General features: G+C 42.2%; 1 protein-coding gene across 1 annotated transcript in view; it reads right to left on the reverse strand.

The window, feature by feature from the left end:
• Positions 1 to 14,240, reverse strand: part of LOC308309132 (clathrin coat assembly protein AP180-like) — a gene marked incomplete at both ends in the record, with an annotated part of 50,305 nt that extends 36,065 nt beyond the window's left edge. The window contains one exon of the mRNA XM_080754608.1: positions 14,111 to 14,240. Coding sequence (XP_080610734.1) covers positions 14,111 to 14,240 — 130 coding nt within the window. The remainder of the gene's footprint in view (positions 1 to 14,110) is intronic.
• Between the last annotated feature and the right edge of the window lie 205 nt (positions 14,241 to 14,445).

Here is a 14,445-nt window from a genome sequence, read left to right on the forward strand (position 1 = left end):
CGTATTAGCATCCGGGGACTCACGTTGCAGTGACGCGCGTGCTCACGTTCGTGCACGTCATGGAAAGGTCCCGGATGAAAATGGCTACAGAATAGCTATTAGCATTTTGTCATTTAAAAGATCCTTTTTAGGCGATTTCGCCGTAAATAAACCTCGCGCCACATCCCTAAAAACACAATCCAGAGATATGGGCCTCCAAAGATGTGGTTTTTCATTGGATTTGGCGGCGATTCGCGGCAACGTTCGCGGGTAACGGCCGGCCGGGGGGCTCCCGGATTTCGATCACTGGCTTGAAAATTTAGGCCCAGGCTTCAGAAGGCCTCGGATCATTTTATTAATTTCATTAAAAAAGCCGAACATGTTCGGGATAGGCACACTGGACTACGTTCCGGAAGCGGCGCTGAACATTCAGTGAACATTGGGGGGCTCAAAGGCTATCACCTATCATGGATTCATGTCTAATCCGTTTGTACACAATCTTCTGTTTTTTTAAGACATTAAACAATGTTCTGAGCCGAGCACTGTTGTATGCTCGCTCGCCTCGCTCGCACGCACTCTCGCGCAGGCAACTTGTGGACTGAACCTACAGCCCATGGGAAGGGATTGTGTAGGGGGCGGAGACTGTGTCTTAGCAACACTGTGTTAATAAGCCAATGGGCTGCCTACAAACAGCGCAGCGCCTCACTCAGCAATGGGATGCAGCACTTGTCTCAGAGGAGAGCAGAGTGGAAGCTCACTGACAGACAGAATAGCTGTCATTTCTCAATTAAATCATCCTGTCATTCATATTTATCCCCCAACCTTCAAATACGGGACAAAGAGCGTCCCGTTTCAGTTCAATACGGGACACGTCTTTTAGTTTCCAAAAAAGGGACGATCCCGTATTTTACGGGACAGTTGGTAACCCTAGGCGGCATATATATAATGTGAGCTTGTAGATTAAATGTTTTCGACAGAGCTCGAGCGTTTGTGAGAGTGAGTGAGAGAGAGAGAAGAGACACACAGGTGCTGCTGCCTGCTGGAGCTGTACTCACTGGACCTCCATTCATTCAGCATGCAGCGCGAGTGCCAGTCAGATATGTATCCGCCCTGCAACGCTCATGTATCGGCCACAAACGTTGTCATGCCATGGACCTCCAATATTTACAAGCGACTTCGGTACTAGCGGTTAAGAAAGTATGAATGGACTCCCCCCGAACTTAAATAATTTCAGGTCGGGGAGCCCTCCCGAACCGAAATTAGTTAGGCTCCTCATAAGAGTAAGAAACGACCCTTACAGGTCCCTTTGATTACAATTTAGAACAGAGTTATAAATGGATAAATAAACACAGATGCTTTTACTGTGTAGGGATCTGTTTATGTTATACCAGTTTATGGTACTGTATATATACTTTGTATACTGCGGTTCAATGCAGTGTATCAAGTGAGAATCAAGAAAATCAACAAAAAAAACATTTAAAAAATATATTCAAATAGCCATCTACATCGACACGTTGTGAGCTTGTAGTTCAGTAATAGTAAAAAATGGCAAAAGAATTAAGGGCCCCTTCTCTCTAAACCTTCAAAGAACCTGAGCAGCAGTGGGGGAAGTGCAATTGAGAAGACATAGAATTTACGGAAAGAAAAAACATAATGCCTTTCCCTTTAATACCAGAGCATAAATCAACCCCTGCATTACATACCGGTATTTCAAAAAAAAAAAAAAAAAAAAAAAAAATATATATATATATATATATATATATATATATATATATGAGGGTACCGTATCAATCATCAACAGAGCAGCCATGGAAAACATTTTATTATCAGTGCGAGCAGCTCCGACGTGAGGCTGCATGGCTCTGACTGCACATGAATGAAGCGTAAAAAAAAAAAAAAAAAAGGGCCCGGGTTTATTTATAGCTCCTCTCACCCCCAAGCAGCACACAGTCAGAGGGGGATATTTTCTCCTACCCAGAATGCATTGCAGCCAGGCCAGCGTACTGTAGCAGCGGCACCAGCGTGGTGGCCAAGCTGGCAGAGAGAGAGAGAGAGAGAGAGAGAGAGAGAGAGAGAGAGAGAGAGAGAGAGTGGTGGAGCCAGGACTAGATGTCCAAGGAGAACGCTGGCATCATTCCACCCAAGGCTGCAGCCTAGCAGTGGTGGAAGAAGCACTCAGATGATGCAATACGCAGAGGTTGACGCTAACGCTTGCCCGACTGCCCGGGGCAAGCAAATAAAATGGTCGGGCAGGTGAAGGTTGCTACCAGGTTGCCCGACCGGGCAAGCGCACATTTTGAGTAATATATAATGAGATTATCCGTCTTTAGAAACTTGAACAGGACTAGAGTGCTGCTCCGTCTCTCTCTCTCTCCCCCCTCAGTCCATCCCTCCTCCCCAGTCCCTACACACACACACACACACGCAAACACGTGCGTGCTCCGTGCCTCCGTCGAAAACAGCTAATCTACAAGATCACATTATGATGAAGACACGACGCGCACACAGCTGCAACTATGTATAAATCAGTGGGTTTCATTCGCGCAAAACCTAAATGTGAATACGTTTGCAGGATCAATCCTCTCTCCAAAGAGTGTCTGTTGCGACGGGGATAGCTTCGCTGTTTATACATGTCATCTTTTTTACACCCAACTCTAACCTTAACCTCCGTCGGTAAAACCCTCCGGACGAAATGATAGTCTTTCGAAAGAGCAAGATTTTACCATCGCAACGTGCCGTGGCCGCCTCTCTTTTCAGCGAACCACGCAGAAAAGCTTGCCGCGAACCGCACACGGTAGTCGGCATCGGAGCGAGCCAAGAGCCGCTCTGACGCACAACGTTGTTTTCAGATCATTCACGTTGCGACACAAGCATAACGCATTCGAAGAGTATCACAGTGTGTAAAAAGAAAACACCAGAGCAATAAACACTTTCTAACTGTCTTGAAACAAATATCTTTGCTCGACTTTCATTCATCCACTAAAACTACATTCTCTCTTCCACTTCAGTCAAGTGAGTCAACCTGTGGGTCGAGACCCCCCAGAGTTCCCCAAATGATTTTGGGGGGGTCCCTAGATGACAACGAAGTAATAATTTAAGGACTTTTTAAATACATTTAAAGACAAGAAAAAAAAGACCATTGCTGCATCAAAAGTAATCAAACTATACTATAAAAACAAATACTAGCCAAATTGTAAAATAATACAAGAAAGATGCAAATGTTGGAAAATAGCTGATCTACAAGCTCACAACTCTCAAAAACATTTAATTTGGGGACCCATCATTTTTTTCTGGGACCTATTTGAATGACCACCTGTGGGTCTCCCATTATATTGAAAACCTAGCAACATCACTGCAAGTAGAAGGTAACAAATACGTTAAAATGAACGTTAATTCAAATGTTACGATTTTGCGATTATGAGGGCAAGTGGCCATGACCTGAGGGCAAGTAGAACATGACCTGTACTTGCCCGACAGGCAAGTGCCTCTGAGACCTTAGTGTCAACCCCTGAATACGGGTCATAAATATGTCAGTACACAGACAAATGTATCCGTGGCAAAGACACTTTTCCTTGTCTGTGGGACAGAGTTGAAGACCTGTATGGTCATTCAAGACCTGTATGGTCATTCAGGCTATTATTATTATTATTATATATATAATGATAATATATAATAATAATACATTATAATATTACCAGTAGGATGAGCTCTCAAATAAATTTAGTGGAGTAAAAAGTACAATATCGCCTCTTAGATGTTGTAGGGGAGTATTATTAATAAAAATGGAAATAAAGTACATTAAATGTACCTCAAAATTGTCCACAGCCAGGACCAAGGGCGTCAAAAGGGGGGGAAAGTGGGACTGAGTTAAGGGCCCAAGGTGAAGGGGCTTTAATTATTTTATACTTTAGCTATTGAAAAATAGCAGATCTACAAGCTCACAGTGCTTGTGAGCTTGTATATCTGTTATTTTTCAATAGTTAAAGTGCCCATTTCCCAGAATTTGGTGCGACACCCCTAGCTGCACATCATAGAGAGAATGGATGAGTAACAGATCATACATTGGTGAGAGTGTAACTTTAACACAGTTTCAAGCCTCTATGCTCACTGACCTTATCACCACCTCCCTCATACACAAACTTGAACTGGAAAAGCCTGAGAGATTTTGGCAAATACCAGGGCAGACGTCAAGATGTTTACAGTTTTGTGTGTCTATAGCCTGATCTCTACTTAGTTAGCGCTGGTGTCTATATAGCAGATATACAAGCTTGTAGATCAAAACAGTTGTAAATCTGGCTTATCCATCGCTCAATAACTGATCCAACGCCCCTTGTTACTCCCGCCCATTGCAACCTAAACTGAGTCAATCCCCCGCCCAGGACTGTTTAGTCAACTGATTGCCCAATTTCGTTTAATCTTTCCTCCCACGGCGCCATGGGTCCACTTTTGCTCACTGTGTTCCCCTGATCAATACATTTCTCTGACACATTTGCTGTGTTCCTAATTGCTCAAAGGAATAAACCTTGCTTGCATCAAGGTATTTACTTTGTCTGCTGCAGAATGACTTCCTGTGCACATTTGTTTCGATTTGCCCAGCTCCCTGTGCCTGCTTAGCTTTGGCTCACGTATCCCTTTAAGCTCTGGCCCCTTCAAGCCTGTACAGTCCCAGCTTGATGTATCTATGGGGCTGTTAAGTATGACATCATTTTGTAGGCAGAGGAGAATTTCTGCCCCCAGTTTCCGTGAATCTTTTTACTATTTTTACTATTTACACATTTTTCTTCTCTTTGTTGTTGAAAGGAAAGTGTTAGAATTATACTTTAGTCGTTATTTTTTAGTCGTTGTTTTTTGAAATAGCGAGGGACAGAAAATGCTCTGGGGGCAGATTCTCCTCTGCCTACAAAATGATGTCACGGCTTAAAAGCCCCATAGCTAGAGGCTGGTCCTAAAGTTAAAGGGAGTATTTTCTGGTCCCCTGGGGAGGGCAAACTAATTTTCAGTTTCAACCAATTGATGCCCTGCCTGGGAATTAGCGTGGTATAATTGTTTCTTTCTTTTATTTTAATATAATAATCGTTTGGTATGTTCATCTTTATTCTAACTCGTTGCGCAACTAGCGAGAATAAACGAATTGATTTGCATTATGGTGGGAAACAAAACTATGCGACGCCAACCAGAACCAACCACCAGAACCAATTTATTTTTATCAATGTATTTTTTCCTAAACCAGATCACACTGCTCGGTTTGGAGCGAATACAAGGCTTTCCTCAGCGGTGGAAAGTCTGGTGATGCGAGGTTCTGGCGAAGGAGCTTTTAACAGGTCGGAGATACTGTGGTCAAAGTCAAACTAAAAAGTCAAAGAATTCTCTTGTGTGGTTTTGCCTGTTTTCCCCAACATGCAAGCATGTACTGTAGGTGTTATGGCCGTGCTGCGGCTGACTAATAGAGATGCAGGTGGAGATGTGGTCCAGATGAGGCAGTGCCCAGCAGCCAGACAGACAGGCTGATTAAACAGGAGGAAATCCAAGCCTCCCTGCATTATTAATGGGCAGCCTGCGTGTAGACATGGCTCTGTGCTGCTGTGCACTGCTGTGCTCACTGCAGGTTTACCTACTGTACTGGGACACCACTGTTCACCCACATACTGTACTCACTGGATGGGGCGAGTCTCCGCTATGCTAACACAGCACTTGCTCTTTTAAATTGTTTAGACCAGGGGTCTTCAACGTTTTCAGGCCAAGGACCCCTTAGCTGAGAGAGAGATAAAGCAGGGACCCCACAACCTTTTCATAGATTCCATATTTAATTGTTTGACAGTGTATTTTGGATTCATGTCAACTTGTGTTTTCAGATATGTATTCATGTCAACTTGTGTTTTCAGATATGTATTTAACCACTTGAACCGTCATTACTTAATAAACTTGACCTCATTCTGTACTTGGTCTGCCCTTTTTCCCCTCTACACCAAACCTGAGCTTGTAGATCTGCTATTTTTGGCTACAATTCTCAGGATATGGACACTAGGGTTCAAGTGCATGCATATAAAAAAGGAGAAAAAAAGTTTCTATCACACAAAGATTTGGAGGACCCCCTGTAGTAACTCTGAGGACGCCCTAGGCGTCCCGGACCCCCCGTTGAAGACCCTCGGTTTAGACTTTTCACCTATAATGACATGCCCAACATAGGGATTGATTGATTTAATTAATTAACTATTTCATCAACGTATCAAATATCGATTAATTTCCTCAATCGACTAACTTGATTGGTTCGAATAACTGTTGCACATCTCTAAACATAAAGATGTCTGTGTTCAAATGAAGTGCAGATATAGAGGGAAGCATCCCCCTCAAATGTTGGATGCAATGTGAGATGGGCAACACAAGGGCGTACTGAAGTATCAGACATGTCTGTACTCTAAAATGAATGCTACAGTACTATCATTGCAGCGGCAGGCTCAAGGGCATGCTGACCTCCAAATAGCGTGTTTGTGTATGTGTGCGCACGCACGCACACACACACACACACACACACACACACACACACACACACACACACAGACACACGCACACACACACACACACACACACACACACACACACACACACACAGAGAGAAACGGGTGGGTATAAGGAAAGGAGGACAGATCGATCAATTTAGACTGGCTGTTGAAACCAGATAGAGGTCTGACATTAGCAGTGTGGTTGTACGTCGTGCACGCCTTCTTCATTTATTATCCGGCTAGTGTGGCTACACACATAGCCGATGGTACCCCCATTTTCCACGCTAGGTATGACTTTCTAAAGGTATTCTGGGATTTCAAGGATACTAACTGCAGCATGTGCAGCATGTGCAGCTGGTAACTCTTGCAAAGCCCCCCATTTTCTCTCCGACTCATCATTCATTGCTCACTGCAGCACAGTGCCAAGATACCACTACTACATGGTGTCTCTGCTATAGCTACCGTGGAGCACCAGGATGGATGGACTGGAGTAAATGTACTTCATTGTAATTGTAATAATATAAATGGGAAACGTGGAGACAAATTGAAACTGGTCTCAAAAAGGATTTGTAAAAATGCTTCTCCATTCTTTGTCTCACTCTCCGTTCACACGCACACAAACACGCACGCACGCACGCACGCACGCACTGTTACAGTGGTGATGTGTACTGTACTCAACAATGTGTTGACTCCAATCCAATCCAACTAATGGAGCATGAGACGCAGCTCACATTCATTATTATCCAGCTGCTGTTTTACAAATGAAATTGGGCTAATTGAAAGAAGAACTGATACTTACACTTGGGTGAACAGATTAGCAGGCACATGCCATACCGGTACAAGGTAGTGAACTCTTAGTGTGCATTCAACAGGTTTAGAGCACCCTGTCATACATGTACACGCACGCACACATGCGCGCACACACACACACACACACACACACACACACACACACACACACACACACACACACACACACACACACACAAACACACAAACACACACACACACACACACGCACACGCACACGCACACACACACACACACACACACACACACACACACACACCTTGACGCATTGTGAGCTTGTAGATCGATTTTTTTTTGGCTAATGTTCCCCCTCACAATAGTGATGCTGGGGTTAAACGTCAAGTAGAAAGTTATTTTCAATCTGTCCTTATGGAAACGGATATTCTAGGTTTTCCTTGTGACATACTGTATCTTAGGGGGAAAGATTGACATATTTACATACGATAATATGACATAAATGTGAAGTTTCTACAAAGTATCAATGTAATTCAGGGGTGCCTTGGATGAAAAAGTAATTTGCAGGGGTGACCTGAGACAAAAAAGTTTGAAAATCACTGATGTAGTATGTATGCGTATGTGTTTCAAACCCACAAAAAGCGACACACACCTTATTAGCTATGACGGAGTAGATGAACAATCTATCCTTTCAAGAAACCTGCTAATTGGGAAGACAGCCAATTTAGAACATCTGCAGAGCAGGTGAGAATGAATGAGCAACCCACACAGATGGATGTTCTGCTACAGCAGTGCTTCCCAAACGTTCTCATGTCAAGGACACTGCATAACTTAAAGCGCTACATTATTATCACAACTTTGAATATAGACCTTGAAGAAATTGAAGAAAGAAATTGCCTGCTTCTGTGACTGGGAGGACGTGTTTTCTCTCTTCATCACTTGTATTGAACACGCTACAAACATGCATAACGTGTTGTACACCTTACAATTTAGGCATCTAAGCAGACACTCTTATCCACAGTGAATTACGGTCAGAATAAGTGTGAGCGTGAACTCATGAGTCCAGAGGGAACAATGTAGAGCCTCAAAGAAAGCAGTCTACCAGGTAAGCAATGAACCTATATCTGTCTAAACAACATACTTTCTAAATAACATTCTTAACATTTGTGGTCAATAAAAAACAATCTTAAGTAACAAAACGTGAGAACAAGTGACCAAGATATAGCTGCATACGTGGCATCTATCGAAAAAGGTGAGAAGAAGAGACACAAGGAGAGAGGAGTGCTATTCTTTGAGACACACAAACAGGTACAGTATTTCGGGGCTTGGCCGAATCCACCTTTCCTTCTCCGGGTGAAGTCTGTAGTCTGTTTATGCCGGGATATTGAGTAAGCCTGCAGCTCTAACTGCAATGGGGAGTTTGTTCCATAGTTTGGCCATGCCAGGAGAGAGAAGAGTCTAGGTGAGAAATTGGGGAGGTTGAAGAGCAGGAGTGTCATCTTTCAAAGTACTCTGATGTTTCCACATTAAATGATAAAAAAGCTCTGTTTATGTTAAGTTATTTATGTTTATAATTATGACTTTGGAACACAATTAGATCTTGGTAATAAATTCGGATAGGAAGTCTTTTGACTTCTGTTAAATAAATGCACAAACTAATGTTATGTTGGTCATATGCCAGATCCATTTCAGGGAGCTAACAACATGTGAGAGAACCACAACCAAATTAATTAAACACTATTCAGACAAATGTGCCTGACCCTTTTGCAGAATGGATTTATAGAACACACACCTGGTATTGGTCTGGAATCTGGATAGGTACTTTGAAGTATAAACTTCATCATATATTCTGCAATTTTCATAGGCGCAATACAACGGAATAATTTAGTAAAATACAAATACTTCCTCTCCATCAAAGAGGCATGGGATCTTGGTGAGTAAATCCAATACATTGGTAACGTGATATCAAGCCCTATTTTAATAGTTGTGTAAATATCACTTTAACCTTCACACAGCCTCCATAACTGTGTTACCAAGTGGTGAGGATTAAGAGGCTGAGTGATAATGTGATCACCAGCAAATAAGGGTGGAGGTCATTACGAGCATTTGGGGCCTGCCTTTGGCTTAGAATATGAGCCATCTTCATTTGGTAGACAGTCTGTCTGCCTCTTCACTGTACAATGTAAGTCAATCGGAGCATCGTTTGAATGGAGCAACTATTTTTGATTTCTTGCCCACCTTTGGAGTTACATCATGGCAAGGTAACGAAACAACCCCAAACTTTAGCCCTTTAAAATGTTTCAATATTAAACACATTTTATTTCACTTTTTCCAAGATTTTTGGAAGATAGACAATCTGTTTTCAAATATCCAATGTATAAAGGGTTAAAGGGTTAAGTTATATCACCGAGTTTAGCTGGGGACCCCCTGGAACCCCCACAAAGACCTCAGGGGATCCCCGGACCTCACTTTGAGTACCTCTGCTTTAGCTGCCTGGCTCTTGCACTGGGCTGAGACTGACCTGCATGTCCTCTGATCATAAATCTAGTCCTCTGAAAATAGATCATTATTTAGCCTGACCAAGCCATAGAAACACAAGTCATTTGTTTCTATTGGCTTGTAGCCAAATAGAATTCTGATAATGCTGAGAACTCTTGGGGAAAAAACTCAGTTGCTGCCAATGAGGGTGGAAAGTAACAAAGTACATTTACTCAAATACTGTGTAGAACGTTTAGAAAGTAAACGTATTGGCATCAAAATGTACCAAAAGTAAAAGTAGTCATTGTGCATTGTCCCGTTTCATAATTTATCATCTTCTATTCTTACTTTCCCTGTTTCACATCAAACATGTGGCAGCACCAATAGTAAAGATGCTAGGAAAGCAATAGCCCATATCTTCAGATCTTTGGAATGAGTCTGACTCCCAAGCCAATTGTATGCCCACAAGCCCATGCATGCCAACATGGCAGATGGTCAGAGTAGCAAATGAGCAAATGCAAACGCATGATATTGAATTAGCCTAGGCGATGGATAGAGGAGAGAATTTAAACACTTCTTCCTCTTAGGGGTGTCGCAATGCGATATGAGCTTGTAGATGGGCTATTTTTATGAAAACAGGCACACCCTGTCCATGCCCATATATGGAGATTCCTGATGTCAACAATATTAAGCCCATACTGTAGCTTGGAATGCCCAAATATTGACATATTGTGTGAGTCTCAGGTGGTCTATCACATAAGACATCTATGATGTCAGACGTCAGTCATATCCATATTTGGGAAAATATATTTGTCCACATTTTGTCCAACTTAAACATCCAACTGCAACTTGAATCACACTTGCAAACTAATTCCATCCGGCGAGGGCGCTTCTCCCCCTGCCCCTTAAGGCGTCTTACTGGTATGATAATAAAACATCCTTCCCCATTATTCGATAAAAGTGATCAAAACAATAAGAAGATAATCGATAGTTGCAGCCTAACTTTCTCTACACTTGCAGAATTCTGTTGACCAGAATGGAGTGTTGTGGAAAGTTGCAGAAACACTTCTACAAAGTATCTGATGAGGACTAGAGCTGTATTGATCTTCCCACACAGAAGCAGTCTCTATTGGAGACAGAAAATCGCCAGCAGAGATTAGCCTTCATATATAAATTATTATACACACACACACACACACACACACACACACACACACACACACACACACACACACACACACACACACACACACACACACACACACACACACACACATGCTTTTGATCATTTTGAGCATCAATCTGTGTGCTTCAGAGGTGAGAGCACCCCTGCTATCTTTAAACGAAAGATGTCTGTATAGAATGGTGGCCTGCAAAATCTCATGTGAAAGGCTACCATAAGCTTTAAACCTGAAGTTAACCTTGAAACATCAAATCCTGTCTACAAGCACTGTTTTGGAGAAACCAAAATATCTGCTCGTGCCTGGAGTTCTGTTACAGAACTTACTTTTATAAGATATATATTTATGTAACATTATTACTTTCCCCAGTAACAAGTAGTGTAACTTACTGAATTAATTATGACGCCAACCAATCACATCTTTACACTGTGGTCGACGTCACACAACTACAGAGGTCTCTTCAAGGCCTGGGTCTCAGAAACATCTCTGGAAACACTGGTGTAGTGAATAATTGCTCTCAGTGTGATCGTTTGGCTTCAGAAGACTTGCATTAAGCTGCCCAAGCTGTGTGGAAAAATGTTATGGTCATTTTTTGGAACACACTGAGTTCAGTTTGTTGGAGAGAAAGCTAACGTGACCAATTGCTGGCAAACTCCTTTGGTGCTGTTTGGACAAAGTCAGGGTACCACAGTTAATCAAACTAATGGATTTAACCGATTATAAAAATGACAGATGATGAACCAGAGATAATGAACCTCTTCTCTGGGACCAGAGACGAGGGCGTGGCTGCAGGCAACTGAGCTGGACATAGGATGACGATATGTAAAAGATGAAGTTAAAATAGACAATCTACAAGTTCACAACATTGTACGATACAGCGCATTGTGAGGTTGTACATTTTCTATTTTCACTATTTTGTAGGTCTCGAGTTGAAAGGTTTGGTAAAGCTGCTCTAAAAAGTGTTGCTGGGTTTTTATATGTGGTATGCAACAGCTTGTTGTTTTACTTCACTGGCCCATGATAGCGAGCAACATCAGCACTAAACAAGAGTGACCAATGGCAGTTCTGCAAGCACTAGAAAGCTTTGTCAGCATTTGGAGACGTCAAAATAACGCTGACACATCTTTGGCCGGTGCTTTTCAATCAGTTATGCAATGATTAAAAGCTATAAAGACAGAGTACTGAATGCAAGATGCCCAACTGCCCAACCATTACCTTAAAAGTATTACTGTACATTTACATTTGATACACTGACAGAGTTAAAAATGATCTCATTTAACACTGAGGTTTTCACTGAGTGGATCCACAAGCCACCATTGACCTAATCATAGACTGATTACCTTAATGTCCTTAGGGGGATGTAATTTATTCCATTGGCCTTTTAAACTAAATGGGAGCATAGCTATCTGTGGAAGTGATAATGGTGCCCTTCATTTTTCTTCCTTCCTTCCTTGCTGCCTCTTCTGATGGCAAGGTTCTGGCGACAAGTGACAATGCCATTAGTGAGGTTGGTGCTTAACTATGGAGTTGTTTTCATGTGTGTGTAATGTATGTATGTCTATAAACTACACTATATTGTATGGATTAGGACTGCACTTATAATTTTCTTAGCCATTATTCTATTGATTACTTTTTTTTATTGTATATAGTAAGTTGCACCTATAATGACATGCTCAAAAAAGATTTTGTGCAATTATTATTGATAATTGGTTATCTTTTATAATTGTTTCATTCGGTTAGTTTGATTTACTGTTGCAGTGTTACACCTCAAATGGATTCAAACTTTTACTTAATATAGATTACTATTGCAAGCCAAATTGCCTCTCTGGGACAATAAAGCTTTATTCTAATGTCAAGAGTGCCAGCTGCACGGGTCTACAGTGCACTACAGCATAGTATTGATTAGGTCAGGTGGCGGGGTATTGAACTCATTAATCCCATGGGGGAAATTCTGTTTCAGCTTCACCCAGCAGCTGGCTCCTCAATACATAGGGGGGCGGGGAACCAAACCTGGGACCTTCTGTTTCCCAGGTGGCCTCTACCCATTCAGCTCTAAACTTAACATCTTACAAAATATCAGCTGCACATAACAAGTTCATATAGAGATGCTTTTGAACACATGGGAACATGTTAGGGAACCTTTTAGCACTTAAACCTTTAGTTTTGCATGCATCTCTCTTTACCAATGCACTATTAAAATGTTTTCTTCCAGAGAAATGTGTGTGAAATATGTCACTGAGTTCCTCCTATGCCACATTATAGGTATCTGATCAAATATTTTGTAGAAGTAAAGGACACCTATCGGTATAACACCAGAGGTAGCTCTACTGACAAATTTGTGCCATACGAATTCAACAGTGGTATGGGAAAGAGCACATTTCTAGACTCAGCAGCCGTTATGTGTAATGGACTTCCTAAGAAACTTAAATCCATAGTCTCAAAGGACACTTTTAAATCTTCACACAAAAGATGGCTAAAAGAAAAAGACAATTTTCACAATTATAACTATGTCCCATTTGCAACAGTAAGATGCTTTTAGAGAATATTGGTGTACTGTATTATTGTATTATATTGTATTAGAAAGGACCATAATGGAAATAAGCCTACCAGCTTTTTTATGTTCATCCTTTTGGCTATTTGTATGCTTGTATGCTAATATGTCAATAAAGAAATCAATCAATAAAAATAAAAATAAACATTTCATTGTTTGTAAATGGCCAAGACTGACAATGCAAGCACACACAAGTGTGACCACAGGGAAAAGTAGCTACTGTATGTTTATTGTTTTAACACCCATGACCTTTTCAATGATGCATTTCACCACCACATGGAGCAGGAATTCATTGTGCAGTGCTAAACACTGCGAGTGACAGGAGAAGGAAGGAGGAAAGTCCATCAGGGGACTTTAATTGTTTGAGGGATGGCTTGTCTCTGTTTATAAGAGCTCATTGGTGGAGCACTTTAATGGCAGAATGAAGTGGAATTCCAAATTAATGTAAAGGCTGCCTCTGACCATAGTGTGTGTGTGTGTGTGTGTGTGTGTGTGCGCGTGTGTGTGTGTGTGCCTGCGCGTGCGTGCAAGCGCGCGCGTCACATCACACACCCCTTGTGCATGGCATCATGACATGGCCTAGTTGTAGGCCTAATGGAGGATAGGATAGATATGGGATGGGGGGGTGCAATGCATGGTTATTATAGGCTACTTACATTCCAGGTGTTTTTTCTTTGGTGCCGTCTGTTCGTGCGTGGTGGCTTTACAGACCGCCCGGGCCACGTCGGATCCCGTCAGGGTGTACTGCGCCGCGGCGATGCGGTCCGTCAGCGTCTGTCCCGACATCTTCTCCCCTCCTCAGCGTCAGTCAGACCTCGAGAATCAAACGTCAAGAAGATTCGGTCCCCCAATGAACACTGGCCTGTTCCCAGGCTTCCAGGCTGCAGGAGGATAGGCGACCAGCCCTGCTTTATACTGTTCTAAGAGGGGTATAGCCTATATAGCTTTTACAATAACGTCGGTTTCAGATGAAATAATGTATTGCTCTCCT

This window comes from Nannobrachium achirus (genome assembly GCF_963921795.1).
Source record: "Nannobrachium achirus genome assembly, chromosome: 2".
In the NCBI taxonomy this organism is placed as follows: Eukaryota; Metazoa; Chordata; class Actinopteri; order Myctophiformes; family Myctophidae; genus Nannobrachium; species Nannobrachium achirus.